Below are 15478 nucleotides of genomic sequence, written 5' to 3' on the forward strand. Positions count from 1 at the left end.
TGGTCAATTACATGGTTTTAAAAGTGCACAAAATAGCAACAGGTGCTAAGAATGACAAGTTATGTAGCAATTGTGAGTGATCATTCTATACCACTGCAGTGTTCATGTGTTCCCTTCCTGCTGTGCTGCTCACCTCTTAATTGTCTGCTGTTGCCCACTCCTGCTGGTTTAAATTGCTTAAAAAAAACCCCCAGATTGTAATGCTTGAGGATGTTACCCTACAAAGCTCAACTTGTATGCTGATCTACATCTACTATAATGAACTGACTTTTTCCCTCTATTGGATGGAAATGAATCACAAGGCCTCATACTATGTTGTCGAGCAGAAACCCAGGTTACTACGACCTGATTTAGACTTAAAGTTTGGCAAGGTAATGTACCAACAGCACTCAAGAGCTGTAACACCACTCCAACACCATTCTTCTGGGCACCTCAATAGCAACAGTGCAGGAACACAAGATTCAAGGCTTCAATTTTATGAGTATGCCTTTCAGAAGATTTTGAGAGAGCATAGCTATTTTTGATTCTACGGTAGCACTGATAACAGAAAACAGTGTTCTGCAGTCCATTCTTTTACTTAGGACATTACATCTAAGGTCTCAGAGGCAAATGGAAACATAACCCAAAGAACCCAGAGAGGGGACGGCAACGATTCAACAGGGGGCATCTTATGGCTACTCCTACATGTTGAAATTTACCAGTGTGAGAGTGATTCACAGCCATGACAGATGTAGGAGGTTATTTGCTTTCTGCCAAGAAATGGTTTTTAACACATTTTGGGGTTCTCATCATAGCAAGAGCTTCCCTTTTAAGAGTTAGTGACTATACTACAAAATTATCCACAACTGACTTTGAATCTTTACCAATTTACAGAAGAATGCCCTCACATTACATAAAAGCATTTTAACTCGTGTTAAAAGTAGGCCTTTCTAAACATGGCAATATGAGGAATAAAAATAAAGACACGATTTTACAAAGCAAGCCACTTAGCTTTTCTAAAAAGCACACATACATATTTTTACTGTTACTACCAAGTAACAGCTTCCAAGATTTGTTTAATCAGTAAGTGTTTAGTAAAGTATACTTTACTCAATTCTCAGCAATCTAATTCCAGTTTAGTTTTACCAAGAATTGCTTCTGAGAACCATAAACATAATCCCCAAAAAGACTGCAATGGCATACAGTCCACTAAAACCATTGCTCGGAAACCAAGTAGTATGGTAGACACAAGTAGTTAACACGACTCAAATGCTGAAAAATCCACAAAGTCTTTGTTTTAAATAGGGTCAGATTAAAATGTCTCCTCTAGCTTTACAATCTAAAGTTTTAACCAAATTCATATTGTACAATGGTTATTGACATAAAACTATAATTATATTATTAAGCAGGTGCAGCACCCTTTCAGGTTTGTGTTGCAAGTCTAAGCTTCAATGACCTCTGCAATCAGACTGACAAGGCAACAATGGGGGGGGGGGGGGGGAGGGGAATTCATTAGCTAGGGGAGGTAAATTCAGCTCTGAACCAAAGATGATACTCTTGAAGGTTGCCTTTGAGGCTGTGAGAATTTTTTGTTTTAGCAAAATGATACATGGGGTTAAGTTCTTAAAATGGCAGGTAGGAGAACATGCACTCAGATTGTGAATATGAGGCATACTGGTCACTGTTCAACTGAGATAAGTAACAATATCTTGTTTGCTACCACAGCCTAAGCTACTAATGCCAAAAAAAAACCCCACATATTCCCGAGCCCTAATTCTAAGCATTTTGTTTCCAAGTCTTCATCTGTTTGAAAAAGTATCACGACTTCTCCCATCCGTTCAGTCAATTAAAATGGAGACCAAAAGGTACAAAAACTTCCCCAAGACATTTTCAGGATTTACACTCTACCTTGTGAAAGTTTTAGCTTAAAATGAAATTTATCCTGAACATAAGCTGTTTTCTGTCCTCTGATTCAGCTAATCTAACAACTGATATAACCCAATATTACTGTCTTTTGCAATAACAAATCATCCATCAATACACAGGTAAATGGAGAAAGATCTTAGCATTTATTTTTCATTTTTAGCCTCAAATAATTTTGGAATAACTTTTAAATGATCTCATTCTAACAAAGTCATCCCTCAGTCAATTAACTGTTCTTCACAAAGTTTCAGCAGTTTAAAATTTTTGCTGCAGCAGCAGCCATTTGTGTCCCAATGGCCAAAAAAACAAAGATTCACCAAGCTAAATGTGGCTGTATTTATAATTCCTTTCATGGACTGGGTGTGACATTCTTTTCTAACTTCAGCTCTGACACTTAAAAGTTTAGACAGTGTGATCAAGTCATAAGACGCTATATATAAAAGGGAAATAAAGTAAAATTCTGAAAAATTGAGTTCAAATAGAGTCTGCAAATAAACTGCATTCATATGTACACTGCTATACTGGTGCAGAATAAACTCCCAACCTCAATACTATTGTAATCCTACCAGAATCACCTCCAAGAAATGTAATTGCAGGGCTCCAAAAATCACACAGATTAACATTTCAGGGATACCCAATACCCGTTGTACTCATTTGCCTATATAAGAAATTTCCCCCACACACCAAAAAAAACCCCATTCCTCCAAAGATTGCCCTGTGCTTGTTTTCAAAGGCTTCCACTGGGCCTCCTTCTCTTTCCCCAGCCCCCACTCTCCAGTATATAAACACACTCTTGTCACACACTCTATCAGCTGTTCGTGTTGCTCCGCCCAGGCCTCAGTTTCCGGGTAGTAACAGAGCAACCAATCGGCTGAGTTGCAAGCTCTGCCTGAGGCCTTTTGCCTGCAAACACTTTTCCAAAACAAGCAGCTCGTCATTTCACAGGGGGCACTGGCTCATCCAGGGCTAGGGGGGATTGCAACTGCCATGCAACAGGGGAGGGAACAAGTCCCACAAGCCTTCAGGACATAGTGAGCTGCACAAGCTCCCCCCTCTACCTGGGGAAGTATGGGGGTGGAAGGGAGGGGGAAACTTATGCACATCCCTAGACTGATCATAAAAAAAAAAAATAAAAAAAAATTAAATGGTCACCAGTATCAGATCTCAGGTAATCTGAGTAATTCCCTATATTCTGGGTATAAAACTTCCTTGAAAGTTATTCCCCAGTGGGGGCACAGGAAGCTTCTGATCTTTTGTGCACAGCACTGCATGTAAGAGAACAACTCTACTGGGTCTGATATTTAGGCAGTGAGGACACTCAAGAGAGGGGTGTGGGGAAGGAGACAATCAATCCAACAGGGTCAACATGCCATGCAAATCCCTGCTTCTAGGCTCTTTCCAGCGTTTAGAGAAGGGATCAGAAGAGAAACAATGAATGACTCAGTGTCAGAACATAATCATCCAGCTGATTATTAAACATCAGTTAAAAAAAAACACTCCCCCTTGCAATTTAGAGAGAGAGAGCGAGCACAAGCAACCAACCTCTCCCGTTCTCTGGTCACAAAGAAACATCTACAAAAGGACATGGACGTGTTGGGATTGAAAATAAGAATAATAAAGAAGGACTCCACTCCTCTCCTAAACCTGTCAGAGCAGTAAAAGGCAGCAGACTTGTAACTTGCTCTCTAGTCCCTTCCTAGACAAGGTAGCTCTTGGCAGGCTGTAAATCTGTGCCATGATTATATACTAGAGACATTAAAGAGAGGCTGAAACGGGAGATTGTAATGAAAATGGCAGCAAACAAAAAAAAAATTCAAGCCACATTCAAGTACATTCCTTCAGTACAGTTCTCTCATTTACTCACCACCATAACCAGCTTCAATCCCCACCCCACCCGCACCCCTCAAACACACACTTATTTCAGATAATGTGCAGATCGGTTTACAGATAGGAGGATTACACAGAAAAATGAAGTGGTTCAGTAGTTTAGGATGAATCAGAGTGTAGGCCCAGAGATACGAAGGAAGGCCAGACAAACAAAAAGACTGGGGAAGGAGGAAGGTAGAGAAGAGAGTCATCTGACATACACAACTTCCTAACTTTACTGTCCACAAGAAACAAACCGCTCTACCCTTCTGTCTCAAATACCAAGAACATTGGGGTAACAATAATAAAAGCTACAGTTTTTAAAAGCCTCTGGATTCTTTTGTCAGGGGAAAAGAGCAGGAGATCGGAAACTAATTGGAATTGAGAGGAATGTCAACCTATTTACTGCTCTTCATCTACCACCAAGCCATAATATACCAAAAAACTGCTCTTTGTCGCCTAAAATGCTGTAGTCATTCTAGATGTCAGCTACCAAGCAGGAAAAAAAAAGTGGGGGAGAAAATGCATCAGGTCATAATGGGCCTCATCCACACTCCAGCACAGTCCTCTTCAAAAATTATACACAATGAAGATTATTTCCACTAAACAGCTGGAGTTCTCAACCCTCCTCCTGGTGAAATTAACCATCAATTGAAATTTGCATTTGGGAGGGTATGACATGTTGTAACTCTAAACTCCAGAATAAAAATAGCACAGATTCTACCATGATCGGTAGTCATTTCCTATCGGTTATAAACATTAAAAATAAAGAAGCTTTGTATAAAAACATACACACAAAACATCATCAAGTTTTCTTTGGGTAAATTGTCCTCATGCCATAAACATTAGTGTTGTTGATTTCACCCCTTCTTTTAAAAAACAAAACCAAATAAGTTTGTTTATCTCTGCCTCTAGCAACTAAATCAGATCTGTTTATCAACCCCCAACCTTCCTACTACAATCAAAAAACAGATCCCTCACCCCTAAATTCTCTTGGGGGAAAAAATATCTCTGAAAGCATTTCAGTTGGTTATGTCGATTCTCCCCACCACCACCACCTTGTAAACAAAACTATTAATAAAACAATTCTATAATCGAATTCCCAACGATATTTCAAAAGCCACCCACACTCCAGACAGCAAAAGAGAGGGATACACCATCCTATGAAGGGCGAGAATAAAAATACTGAGAAAAATAAAAATAGATCCATTAGGAAAGAAAAAAACCTACCCTAAACTGGAGTGTTACATAAACAAAACCTCTAGCAAGAAGGGGGGGGGGGGGGGAGAGAGAGACTTTTCAATCCCACTGAAACCCCTTCTTCTCACTCCATGGCACCTTATTTTTGGTTTGTTGCAAACTAGGCTATCCCCCCCCCAAAAAAATAAAAAAAAATAAAACCCCCACAAATCCCTAGGCTGGCACCAGAAGCTTTGGGAACTGCAGGCTGAAACCATGGAGTAAATAATAATAAACATCACAAAAGGTTTTCTCTGGGCTGTGGCTATTAGACAAGGCCTCCCCATTCTCTCAGCCCCACTCCTCACCACCCTAAGCTGTAGAACTACATTCCGAAGGGGGCTGGGGGAAAGAGGGGAGCCATCTAGAAGTGGGGGGGATATTCCTTTGAAATACCCCTTCCGAGGCTGACCACCAGCTGTCATAATATCTGATGGGTGGGGGGGGGGTCATCTCTCCCTTACCCTGGGGGGAGTCACAATCCCAGGGGGAGGAAAAGGAGTTGCCCTAGGCTGGACTGAAGGATCCTGTCCTATTGCCCCAGTCCTTAAAGGTACTAATTTCCCCCCAGGATAGGTGGTTGGGGTAGCCTCTATCCCCCAGGCCGAGTCTCCGTGGTTTAAAAGGGCCTTCAGTCCTTAGGCTGGGGGATCTGGTGTTTGTGGGGGAGCTCAGGCTGGGAGAGAGATCTGGAGTCCCCAGGACTGGGGGAGAGGGATCTGCTTGTCTAGGAGGCCTCTCCTCAGCAGAGTGGGAAGGGTTGGTGTTTGGGAGGTGTTTGCAAGGGGGTCCCCCAGGAGTGGGGCTGGTCTAGGGGAGTTTCACCCTCTCCCCCCACAGATAGAGCTGGTTTCACGGGGCACTCTCTCTCCCCTTCACCATGGGAGATCAGAGGGACTGACCCTGGCAATCGTACATCACGGGGAGGATAAGGGGGTGTCACCCTCCCCTGGGCTGAGGGTCTCTCCCCCAGGGTATTTTCCTCACTGGGGTCTCTCTCTCCCCCACCCAGGGGGATGGGGACTCTCTCTCTCTCTCCGCCCCCCACTGTCGAATGGGGGAGGCCTTTCACCCCCTTCCTCCCTGTGGGGTCTCCCCCATACACACAGGGGGATGGGGGACGTCTCCCCCCCCACTCATGAGACGGGGGAGGGTCTCTCTTTCTCCCCCCCCCAGGAGGATGGGGGAGGGTCTCCCCCCCACAGGGCAATATGGGGGGAGTCTCTCCCCCCCCCACAGAGGGACCGGGGGGGGTCTCTCCCCTCCCCTCCACAGGGGCTGTAGGGGGTCTCCCCCGCGCGGGAAGGATACAGCTTGACCACGTCGGTGTCCATCCGCCTCTTGCCCGGGCTGGGGGAGGACATGGTGCCCCCGGCTGCCCGGCTCCTCCTCTCGGGCTGTCAGAGCCCCGGCTCCTCCGGGCTGGGGGGGGGGACCCGGCAGGGGCGGCTCCCCGGGGGGGGGGCGCCGGGCACCGACCCGCTGGCGAGCCCCCTCCTCCTCCTGCTGCTGCTGCTGCGCCCTGCGGCTGGCGGGGCCTGGCCGCTCCTGCCTCCCCCAGCTCCGACTCGCTCTCCCCTCAGCCCCGAGCCCTGCTCCGCTCGCCTCTGCCGGAGAGCCTCTCTCTGGACCCCTGACGTCACCCACAGTGACCTCACCGCCCAGGCCCGCTCCGATTGGCGGGGCGGCGCGTGACGCAAGCGCGGAGAGCGCGCCGCCCCCCGCGGACTGCTGGGAGTTGTAGTCTCTCCCCTCCGGGAGGAGGATGCGCTTGAGCGCTGGGGTAAGGCGCTGTCGGCGAAGTGTGTGGCCCAGCCTTGGGGAGCAGCGAGTTAGAAGCAGTTTAGGGTTCTTAAGGCTGCCGGCTCGAGGCCTGTCCCTTCCTGTCCCCTGTAATACAGCTGAGTACTTTCCCTGCAGCACCTGCGCTTGCAGGTGTTAAAGCTCCTGTTCCCCTTGCCTAAAATTGCAGGGTGAGACCCAGGTTTTCCCAGCAAGCTGGTAGCCAGGTGCACGTACATTCTGACACCTGCAGAGGAGCTTGGAAGTTTGTCTCTTTCACCCACTGACAAGTTGGTCCCATAAAAGATGTTACCTTGTGTCTGCACAATGACAGCCTGCTGCTGGCCCAGATTTCATCTGTATGCAGTCATGGTTTCCATCCTTGTTTGTGTTCTGTTTAGCTGATAGCACTGGGGTTTGGTGAGAGACAAGTCATGGGCCCCTGGATTCCCTTCTGAGGTTGGGATAGTCTGGCAGTTAGATTCCCTGCTTCTATGCCATCACTGACTGCTGTTGGGCAAGTCACTTAGCCACTCTATACCCCATCTGCAATATGAGGATACTGCAGGGAGATCCCATTTTTGTAAACTTCAGTTTTCCAAACTCTCTTTACTCCCATATTCGTTTATGTCCCTCAGCCTGATGCTGTCCGTATTTTTTGAACCCCTGGTTTGTGAACTTTTAGTGTGTCTCTAAGTCTTCTGTAAAAATAAACTTTTAGCCACACCTTCCTCACACAGGTTTTGTGAGGCATAATAGATATAGCAATATCTTGTTGCAATCTGGGTATTATTGGACTGTCAATATACACTGTATTCACACCACACAAGAAATTCACTATTGACTCCATACACATCCTGACATGGGGAAGAGTCTTGCAGCCCCAATAGCAGGGTTTCAGCATTTGTTCCAGGAGGTTTATCACATTTTCCACCAGCTCAGTTTCTGGTTTCTGCTTTTCCGGCTGTCAATAATTTACAGAGAAGTAATGCAGGGTCCATGTGCAAGGGACACCGATCTGAGCGGGAGACTGGAATGAGTGATATCTCTCATAATCAGGTACAACTGAGCAGCGAATGGGAGCAAACAGCTGTTCGACCTTGTGTGACCTTAGAGTGTTGCGATCTGGGAAATGTATTCTTGGGCCTGTCCAACTCTTTATATACAGGCTGTTAGCGGAGCAGGAACAGGGACACAGAGCAGAGTCGAATGTTACCAATGAATGAGCTTCTCCAATTGACTCTACTGCAACATTAATAACATTCTGGCTAATATGCCAAAGTGGAAAGAAAGGCTGTGTAGTTTAGACATGGGGGCTGGAACGCCTAGGTTCTACTCCCACCTCTGCGATGGACTTTGGGCCGATAATTTAACCGTGCCTCAGTTTACCCACCTGGAAAATACAGCTAATAATACTTACCTGCCTCCTGGAGCAGGGGATTGTGTGACTAAGTTAATGAAAGTTTGCAAACCATGTTGAGATCGTTGGATAAAAGTTACTATGGAAATGTAAACATTGTATGAAGATTGCAGAGCGTGTGTATGCACCTTCTACTGGATGGAATTGGTACTGTGCATTCAGAGGTCCTAGATTGCTACTAAGTGAGATTCTCCTCAAGCTCAAGTGGCGGGGGTTGGTACTTTAGAGCAGGTGGATCAGAGCTCTGTTCCAGCCATCGCTGTGAAGATTTGAGGGCTGGTCTACACTGATTTTACATGGGCATAACTACGTCTCTCAGGGATGTGAAAAATCCACACCCTCGAGGGACATAGTTAAGAGGACCAAATCCCCTGACCTAACCTTCCATCGACCCAGGTACCACCTGGATTAACTACAGCGACGGGAGAGCCCTTCCATCGCTGTAGTAAGTGATTACACTGACATGCTACGGCACTGCAGCTGTTGCTTTTTAAGTGTGGACATAGCATGAGGTGTCTGTAGTGTGCAGCAGGGCCAATCAGAGGGGGGACCAGGAGGGCCATTTGGCCTGGGCCTCAAGCTGAAAGGGGGCCTCAAATTTAGGCACTTGTCAATTTTTTGGCGTTTGATATGTTTCGCAACTTTTTTTTACGCACATCCTTATCAGACCAAAATGTGACCCACTCTCTCAGCTTAGAGCAGCAAATTTCAGCAAATAAGAGATGTGATTTGGTAAAAGACATAATTTTTTTGTTAACTGATATAGATTTTGTCATATTAAAGAGTTAAAAATGTTCATAAATATTAATAAAAATATATCGGTTCTGATGGCACAAGATTAGACCGTGTCCTCTCAGATCAGCTGATTATATAAACAAACCACTACTAAGTATCAGAGGGGTAGCCGTGTTAGTCTGGATCTGTAAAAAGCAACAGAGAGTCCTGTGGCACCTTTAAGACTAACAGATGTATTGGAGCATAAGCTTTCATGGGTGAATTCATCCACGAAAGCTTATGCTCCAATACATCTGTTAGTCTTAAAAGTGCCACAAACCACTACTAGTGGCTGGTGCTGGATCAAGTGCGTGTTGAAAGATAGAGAATTGTTACATTTTAGTGTCTTTATAGTTTCACGTCTAGTTGACTAAGGAATTATTTATGTGTGAGACTTCCTCATTATTATCTTCATATGGTAGCTAAAAGAGGTGACTGATTGGTTGGTTGAGCCCTAGCTTGGCAGCTTGGCCATCATCATAGGCTTTCGTAGTCTATAGGCCCAGATTCAAGCGGAAATTTGTGAGGACAATCTTGTACAGTGAGTTTTGTGAGGACACACGTTTGAAATTTTTGGACATTATCCCTCTATCTGTATCCGGGTCTGCATTTACTACACCGCTACCTCGATATAACGCCACCCGATATAACACAAATTTGGATATAACGTGGTAAAGCAGTGCTCCGGGGGGGCGGGGCTGTGCACTCCGGTGGATCAAAGCAAGTTCAATATAACACGGTTTCACCTATAACGCGGTAAGATTTTTTGGCTCCCAACGACAGCGTTATATCGAGGTAGAGGTGTATATATATGTCATCCCTTTGTCTTTAGCTCAGCCTGTTATATTATACCTTGAGTTCTTGAGTTTTGATTCAGTGATAAGGATAATAACCTGTCTGACTGTTTCATTTTGTGTTCTTAATTAGTATTCCTTCATTTTAAGTCTTTTCAGCATTTGTGTACCATTCAGCATTTGCGTACATGTTTACAGTTGAAGATTTCAAGTGTAGATAAGCTACTTATTTACAGAAGAATATTTCAAGTGTGGATAGGCTACATAATAACCGTATAGATCACTATGAAGAGGAGATTTCAAAGTGGTGCAAGCAAGAGATGGCAAAAACAACTGAGTGAACCAGCAGCTAAGAGCTCAAAGCCAATAACTTCATTTCTCAAACCACTGGAAAACACACCTTGCCCAACAAACAATGCTACAAATAATGAAAACTCCGCAACTGCGACAGGTGATATTTCAATGCCAATACCTGAACATGAGGACAGTAGTCAAGAAGGAGGTGTGCCAACAGTAACAGATGCAGCAGAAGATCCTGTGTATGTACGATCAAGACACTCAACAGCAACAGGAACATGTAGATCTTACGCAGCAAGAGCAATGCATGAGTACTAAAGGTTTGACTGTGACTGACATTGGAATTATTGACAAGAGCAATGCTGCCTAAATGCAATCTTTTCTTCAAATTAGTTGTTTTGAAATTCCGAGTAACATTCCCCGAGATGCTGATAATCCTGCTTTCCCTACTCGTCTGCTGACAAAAACTCTTCCAAATGGTGAGACCTGCACAAGAGACTGGTTATGCTGGAGTACGGAAAAACAATCTCTGTACTGTGCACCCTGCTTCATTTTGAACAAGTGCTGCAAATGCATCAGTTCTCTCTGATCAATCAGGATGGAGCATCCACAGAGGTTGGAGGAAGTTGAAAGACCGAATACCATCCCATGAGCGTTCAATGTCACACAAAGAAAACTATGTTGCATGGAAATCAGCCAGTAGGGCAGCATCAGCTGAAAATTCAGTTGAGAATTTATTCTTAACTGAACTCTCTACAGAAACTAATAACTGGAAAAAACTTCTTAAGCGCATCCTGAATGCCATCCTTTTTCTTTCTGAGCGAGGATTGGCTTTCTTCAGTTCCAGTCAACGTATTGGTGATCGTGTAAATGGAAACTTTCTAGGCATAGTTGAGCTCCTCAGCAAATATGACCCACTTTTATCAGAGCATGTTAAACGTGTTTGAGAATCGCAAGAGAGTCAAGCGCATGCAAGTTCATTATCTCTCCACACGCATACAAAACAAGTTTATTGAGCTAGGTGGGTCATTCGTACACACAATTCTTGATGAGATTCGAAATGCCAAGTATTTTTCAATCGTTGTTGATGCCACTCCAGATTGTTCTCACAAGGAACAGACTACTATGGTTATTCGATATTTTCAATTGAAGAAAGGTTTATTTTGTTTGATAATTTCACAAGAAAAACTGGAAAAGAAATTGCTGCTCGAGTCAGGGCCGTAGCAACAAAGAACGTGGCCCCCTCAGAACGGTGGCCCCCTGTCATAACTATAAAGGGAAGGGTGACAGCTCTCCTGTGTACAGTGCTATGGAATCCCTCCTAGCCAGAGACTCCAAATCCTTTTACCTGTAAAGGGTTAAGAAGCTCGGGTAACCTGGCTGACACCTGACCCCAAGGACCAATAAGGGGACAAGATACTTTCAAATCTTGGGGGGGGAAAGGCTTTTGTGTGTGTCCTTTGTTTAAGGGATTGTTCGCTCTTGGGACTGAGAGGGACCAGACATCAATCCAGGTTCTCCCCATCTTTCTAAACAAGTCTCTCTTATTTCAAAATTGTAAGTAAAAGCCAGGCAAGGCGTCTTAGATTTACTTTGTTTTCTCAACTTGTAAATGTACCTTTTACCAGAGTGCTTATCTTGTTTGCTATACTTTGAACCTAAGACAGAGGGGATTCCTCTGAGCTCTTTAAGTTTGATTACCCTGTAAAGTTATTTTCCATACTGATTTTGCAGAGATGATTTTTACCTTTTGCTTTAATTAAAAGCCTTCTTTTTAAGAACCTGATTGATTTCTCCTTGTTTTAAGATCCAAAGGGGGTTTGGATCTGTATTCACCAGGAGTTGGTGAAAGGAAGGAGGGGGGAAGGGTCAATTTCTCCTTGTTTAAAATCCAAGGAGTTTGGATCTGTATTCACCAGGGAATTGGTGAAAGGTTTCTCAAGGCTTCCCAGGGAGGGAATTCTTAAGATGGTGGCAGCGGACCAGAGCTAAGCTGGTAGATAAGCTTAGAAGTTTTCATGCAGGCCCCTACATTTGTACCCTAAAGTTCAAAGTGGGGATACAGCCTTGACACCCCCTCCGAACATATGTCCGGGCGGGGCCCCTTACAATGCAGAAACTGGAATGCGGTATTTATTTTGCCACTTTTAGGGGCCCCCTTCCTTGCGGGGCCCCCTCCGGTCGGAGGGTACGGAGGGCGCTCGCTACGCCTCTGGCTCGAGTACTAGCAATTCTAGAAGGTTTTAAGTTAGATTTTCAAGTCTGCATTGGTCAAGCCTATGACAATGGATCTAATATGGCTGGGAAGTACAAAGGTGTACAAGCAGTTCTGCTTGAGCATAATTCAAACTGCATTTTCTCCAGCTGTGGAAACCACACACTAAACCTTGTAGGTGTTGACTGTGCTGAATCATGCAAGGAGGCAATTACTTACTTTGGAACTGTTCAGCAAATGTACAATCTCTTCAATAACAGTCCACAAAGGTGGGAAATTCTAAAGCAATCTCTTCCTGTTTCATTGCATGGGATGTCCAAAACTAGATGGTCTGCACGGATTGATGGTGTTCAACCAGTTGCGCGGCATTTGACTTCTGTGAGAAAGGCTTTAAATGAGCTTGAATCTCTCAGTCTCACTGCACAGGCTCGAACTGAACTTCAGTCTGTTCAGAAGCACATGTCCAAATTTGAATGCATTCTGATGTCATCTTTGTGGATGAAGCTACTTACAATGATCCACCAAACTAATCTGGTAATGGAAGCATGCAATGCTACACTTGATGTTGAGAGGGATAACATTGAAAGTCTTATCAATGACATTCAACAGATTCATGAACAATGGGATGCGATCCTGACTGAGTCCAAATTAGTAGCACAGAATATTGGCATTTCACTGAGTTCTCCACCAATCGCAACTTACCTACTGAATCCGATGCCGAGCAGCATTATAGGGTCAATGTCTTCCTTGTCATCCTTGCCTCTATTCAATCAGGTCTTACACATCGATTTGAGTCACTGCGACTAATCTGTACACTTTTTGGGTTTCTTTGGCAGTTCAACAGACTGAGTAATGAAGATCTACTTTCTGAAGCTGAACAATTTCAGCAACAGTACAACAAAGAAATCTCAAAAGATCTCAGTGACGAGGTCATCTTCCTCAAACAAATATATATAGCGGTAAATATGCCCAATGGCCTGTGATGGGATGTTAGATGGAGTGGGATCTGAGTTACTACAAAAAGAACAGGAGTACTTGTGGCACCCGGGGCAGCTTTATGTATTTTGCCGCCCCAGGCACGGCAGTCAGGCAGCTTTCGGCGGCGCACCTGCGGGAGGTCCGCTGGTAACGCGGATTCGGCGGCATGCCTGCGGGAGGTCTGCCGGTCCCGTGCCTTCGGCGTACCCGCCGCCGAATTGCCGCCAAAACCGCGGGACCAGCAGACCTCCCGCAGACATGCTGCCGAAGGCAGCCTGACTGCCGCCCTCACAGCGACCGGCAGGCCGCCTCCCACGGCTTGCCGCCCCAGGCACGCGCTTGGAGCGCTGGTGCCTGGAGCCGCCCCTGGTGGCACCTTAGAGACTAACAAATTTATTTGAGCATAAGCTTTCGTGGGCTACAGCCCATTTCATCGGATGCATAGAATGGAAATAAATTTGTTAGTCTCTAAGATGCCACAAGTACTCCTGTTCTTTTTGCAGATACAGACTAACACGGCTGCTACTCTGAAACCTGAGTTACTACAGAGAATTCTTTCCTGGGTGTCTGGCTGGTGAGTCTTGCCCACATGCTCAGGGTTTAGCTGATCGGCATATTTGGGGTCAGGAAGGAATTTTCCTCCAGGGCAGATTGGCAGAGGACTTGGGGTTTTTTCGCCTTCCTCTGCAGCATGGGGCACGGATCACTTGCTGGAGGATTCTCTGCACCTTGAAGTCTTTAAACCACGATTTGAGGACTTCAATAACTCAGACATAGGTTAGGGATTTGTTACAGGAGTGGGTGGGTGAGATTCTGTGGCCTGCGTTGTGCAGGAGGTCAGACTAGACGATCATAATGGTCCCTTCTGACCTTAAAGTCTATGATTCTATGATATTCCACGAATTTTAAATTGGATTGCAAGCCAAAGGAATTGCTTCAAGAAATACTCAAATTTGGACTCTCTGGGGTGTTTCCTAATATCACAATTGCATTGCATATTTTTGTCAGTTTGCCTGCATCAGGTGAGCGTGTTGAAGCAGGTAAAGAACTATCACCGTTCAACTATGGGACAAGAGCATTTGAATGGGCTCGCCATGCTTAATATCAACTGTGACATTGCACAAAAGCTAGATTTTTTCCTCAATAATTAGTGCATTTGCACAGAAAAAGGCTAGAAAAGCATTTGTTAAATAAAAAAACATTCAAATTATGTCTCACTCTTTTTTTGGTTCCTTATTTTGTTTTCATGTGTCGTCATTTTTTATTTTTATTATGGCTAGGGGCCTCAAAAGCTGGAAGTGGCCCGGGCCTCTCTGGACCTCTGAGAGGGCCTGGTGTGCAGCACATGGTGACAAGCATGAAGGTCCACAAAGTGACCACAGATTTGTTAAAATACCTTGTGATGTTGCGGCCCTAAAGTGGTCACCACGAAACACTGCCTACTCCACAGAGCTTGGCTTTGCTGTGCAGTGTTTCCAGAGCCTCCTTGGCTTGGTATGTGTCAAATCCAAGTTGTCTCGGGAAGATTCCCATACACTCTTCAGCAGCTGGGAGAAGTCTACAGCATCCAGCATCTCCAGATGCTGATCTTCCCATTGAAGTCGTAATGGGTAAGTCTACACTGCAGCTTGCGTGAGCCTGGATAGACAGACTTGTGCTAGCAGGGCTTGTGTAAGCACATGTGGACATTGTAGCACCAGCCAGAGGCTTGGGCTAGCCATCTGAGCTCAAGCCCACCCCACCCTTTGGGGTAAGTTTGGGTGGCTAGCCCCAGCCTCCCCCAGGGCTGCAATATCCACACAGCTGTTTGTAGCACGCTAGCATGAGGCCTGCAAGCACAAGTCTGTTAACCGGGGCTGGGCGGCTTGCTCCTAGCTGCAGTGTAGACATACTCAAGCAGTTTTGCCATTAACTCCCTTGGGAGCAGAATTAGGTCAAGACTAAGCACTTTGGAAAATCCCACCCAACATTTTTGTAACTGCTCCTAGCACTCAGGGCCAGCTGCTAGTAACATTCAGGCCTCCCATCCTCCAGACACTCTCACACCAGTCACTGTGGGAATCCACCCCATGCAGAGGTCCAGCAGAAGGCCTATGCATCACTTAAGTCCCCCAAACTGGCCCCTGGCCATCCACCTCCATCTCTGCACCAGCTTCTGCACTGGTGTGGGCATGAGACGGGGTCACAGCATCTAGCACATCTTGCCACGGT

At 45.4% G+C, this 15478-nt stretch overlaps 1 protein-coding gene across 2 annotated transcripts in view; it reads right to left on the reverse strand.

Annotated features, from left to right (window-relative positions):
* The window catches only part of UBE2H (ubiquitin conjugating enzyme E2 H), a 71876-nt gene extending 65502 nt beyond the window's left edge, over positions 1-6374 (reverse strand). For both annotated transcript variants that reach the window (XR_010561398.1, XM_065404473.1), the window contains exon 1: positions 6319-6374. Coding sequence is in view for 1 of the 2 variants with exons in the window: in XM_065404473.1 (XP_065260545.1) it covers positions 6319-6371 (53 nt within the window). In the remaining variant the exon portion in view is untranslated. The remainder of the gene's footprint in view (positions 1-6318) is intronic.
* Between the last annotated feature and the right edge of the window lie 9104 nt (positions 6375-15478).

This window comes from Emys orbicularis, chromosome 1 (genome assembly GCF_028017835.1).
Source record: "Emys orbicularis isolate rEmyOrb1 chromosome 1, rEmyOrb1.hap1, whole genome shotgun sequence".
NCBI classification, from domain to species: Eukaryota; Metazoa; Chordata; order Testudines; family Emydidae; genus Emys; species Emys orbicularis.